General features: G+C 45.9%; 1 protein-coding gene across 1 annotated transcript in view; it reads left to right on the top strand.

Annotated features, from left to right (window-relative positions):
- The first annotated feature begins 1,689 nt into the window (after positions 1-1,689).
- The window catches only part of CCDC149 (coiled-coil domain containing 149), a 53,912-nt gene continuing 52,537 nt past the window's right edge, over positions 1,690-3,064 (top strand). The window contains exon 1 of the mRNA XM_010576891.1: positions 1,690-1,741. Within this exon, the coding sequence (XP_010575193.1) occupies positions 1,690-1,741 (52 nt within the window). The remainder of the gene's footprint in view (positions 1,742-3,064) is intronic.

Here is a 3,064-nt window from a genome sequence, read left to right as displayed (position 1 = left end):
AGGCAATACTTCTCTCTTCAGTTTCCTATTTATAAACTAGGGTGATTGATAGTAGTTCTTTTCTATCATCTTCTTCTCAACTTGTTTGTCTGAGTTAAGGCAGGAACCATATCTCAGTGCATGTCTGCCTAGAGGCTAGCAGAGTAACCTGGCCCCAACAGGGACCATTACATAGGAGTGTCGCTGTAACCACTGGTATAGTAAGGCAGAGAGGATCAGGAAAGCTGAAGAAGCTGCCAAAAAGCTTGATATCAGGCACTAAAAGTGATTACTTAAAAATACATATTTGGGTTCTTTTATTTCCTTTCTAATCCTATCAAGTGTACTCAAGGCACATTTCAGCTTATTTTTTATTTATTCCCTTGAATCTTTCTTTTACTTCAAAAGAAAGTGGTTATTCTCATCCAAGAGCTTGGGCTTTCTGAAAAACACGAGCTCTCATCAGACTTTTGATAAAATCATAAGAGCTGGAAACATTGAGAGTTCCTTTTGTTTTAATAACCTCTCTTTCATGAATATTTACTTCTCATTTGAATAATTATCATCAATAAAAATTAAAAACTTATGTTTGTGGGGAGCGCGAGCAACTTTGGGATTAAAATGAGTGACAACCCTCAAAAATGAGGGCTATTAGAGGGTTATCTTTCTTACAGGCAGAGCTCTCTCTGCAAGAGCATTTCGAGTCTGGAGTGCTACAAGACCAAGAAAATGGAGGAGAGAAATTCTGCAAAAGAGAAGCAGAACTGGGAAAAAGCTCCTGTTTGGTTCATCTACGGTAGCAGTTGTATAGCTTTAACTATTAACAATGCTATGAAAATGATGGAGTTTCTAATATCATTAACAATTCTTTTAATCAGTGGGTTTAAATTATAGTTCTTGTTCACTTAATTTGCATTATTTGCTATTTGCCTGTGCAAACAAGATGCTGTTTTCAGCAATGGTTTGCCAAGAAGCCTGCGAGGACATGCAGGATTGTGATGTATCACACACATGACAATGTAAACCACAGAAAAATATGAACAAAGAGGAAAGACAAATGTACGCTCTTAGAGCGCTAAAGTTACAGAATGCCTAGAGATGAGGAACAGCTAATTTAGGAGAAAATGGGCTATAATTTGGAGAAAATGTATAAGTTTGATTTGTAATTTTCAGGTAAAATGTATGAACTCTGTATTTATCAAACTAAAGTTCCATAAAGCTAGCTGGACTTTTTTTTATATGGAGATAACTACAGGCATTTATTAAACTTGATAATCTTGCATTCAAAGAGAGCTCCTGCTGGGTTTAGATGAGGCCTGTTTCTTCCCATATAAGCTGTTAATTAAGCACCTGGAACAGAAATGTTGTCAGTGGCAAGGCTGAGGCATCACCTGCTTGAAGGGATGTGAAGTTGTCAAAGGAGGATCTCTCAGCCATTTTAGAGACCAGAAGGACGCTGTGCCTAGATGCCAAACTACAAACAAATCTGAACAGTGGGGAAATTGTAGTAAGGAATGAGGCACGCATATTTTATTGTGTTGTCTTGCTCTGTTTGTTGTGTTATTTAAAACAAAGAGTAATTGTGGGTTAAACTGCTTGAATACTCCATGCAATTACACTTGGACTCTGAGTGGAAATCGTTAAGTCTGGGGAGCACTCACTATGTTAGGAGTACCACAAAGATTGCACATGGTGTGCCTCAAGGTAGACATGGTCAATGTGGACATACCATGCAGTGGCTGTGGCCACAGGGCTGTGGAAGGTGAGGCTGAGCCATGGAGGTACCTGGAAGGGTGTTGAGTGCCATGTGGGTAGTGTGCTTTGGTTTCAGTGCTGATGGAGGAGTCTGCACAAGCAGGGAGAAAAAGAAGCCAGACCAATTCCTGGGTCGTTACATTATTTACACCTTCGTGAACTGAGTGACAACAGAGATCTGTGCTCAAACTGGGCAGTGTAACAGTATCATGTTTTGAGAAGATGGTTTTCTACCTCTTTGTCCTCCTGCTGTGTCTTACTTTACACATACAATGTGAGTGTGTACCTAATTTGCAGGGTTTCCTTACAGACAAATAATATCTGCGGTCGATGACAAACTGGACATGAGCCGGCAACGTGCGCTCGCAGCCCAGAAAGCCAACTGTATCCTGGGCCGCATCAAAAGAAGTGTGACCAGCAGGTCGAGGGAGGTGATTGTCCCCCTCTACTCCACTCTGGTGAGACCCCACCTGCAGTACTGCATCCAGCTCTGGGGCCCCCAACATAAGAAGGACATGGACCTGTTGGAGCGAGTCCAGAGGAGGGCCACGAAGATGATCAGAGGGCTGGAGCACCTCTCCTATGAAGACAGCCTGAGAGAGTTGGGGTTGTTCAGCCTGGAGAAGAGAAGGCTCTGGGGAGACCTTATTACAGCCTTTCAATATATAAAGAGGGCTTATAAGGAATATGGAGAGAGGCTTTTTACTAAGGCCTGTAGTGACAGGACAAGGGGCAGCAGTTTCAAACTGGAAGAGGGTAGATTTAGCCTGGACTTATGGAAGAAATTTTTACAATGAGGGTGTTGAGGCACTGGAACAGGTTGCCCAGAGAAGCCGTGGATGCCCCATCCCTGGCAGTGTTTGTGGCCAGGCTGGATGGGGCTTTGAGCAACCTGGTCTGGTGGAACGTGTCCCTGCCCGTGGCAAGGGGGTCGTACTAGATGACCTTTGAAGGTCCCCTCCAACCCAAACCATTCTACGATTCTGTATCAAAGCCTCTACTGCAGTGCCGCATCCTGATGCCTGTCCCCTCATCGGCCGCTCTAAGGGTACGCCCGGCTGTTCAGTGCCTGGGATGGCAGCAGAGCCCTGCTGTTACTTAGGAGGAGGATGTGAGGAGACGAGGGCCCTTCTCTGGGCAACGCACCTCAGACGCTTCTGCACGGCCCTGGGCGGGCGTCTGTGGTGCGACCCACGCTCTCCTCAGCAGGCGAGCCCTCCTGCCCGGGCACCGCGGCCCTGCCCGACTCTGTCGGGGCACTTCGCCGCCTGGAGGCGGACCTGGGTCCCGGCGCCGCTCCGCGGGCAGGGCCGCGCTAGGCCGCGGGCGG

Source organism: Haliaeetus leucocephalus, unplaced genomic scaffold (genome assembly GCF_000737465.1).
Source record: "Haliaeetus leucocephalus isolate CR32 unplaced genomic scaffold, Haliaeetus_leucocephalus-4.0 Scaffold545, whole genome shotgun sequence".
NCBI lineage: Eukaryota > Metazoa > Chordata > Aves > Accipitriformes > Accipitridae > Haliaeetus > Haliaeetus leucocephalus.
This window is presented reverse-complemented; position numbering and strand designations above follow the sequence as displayed.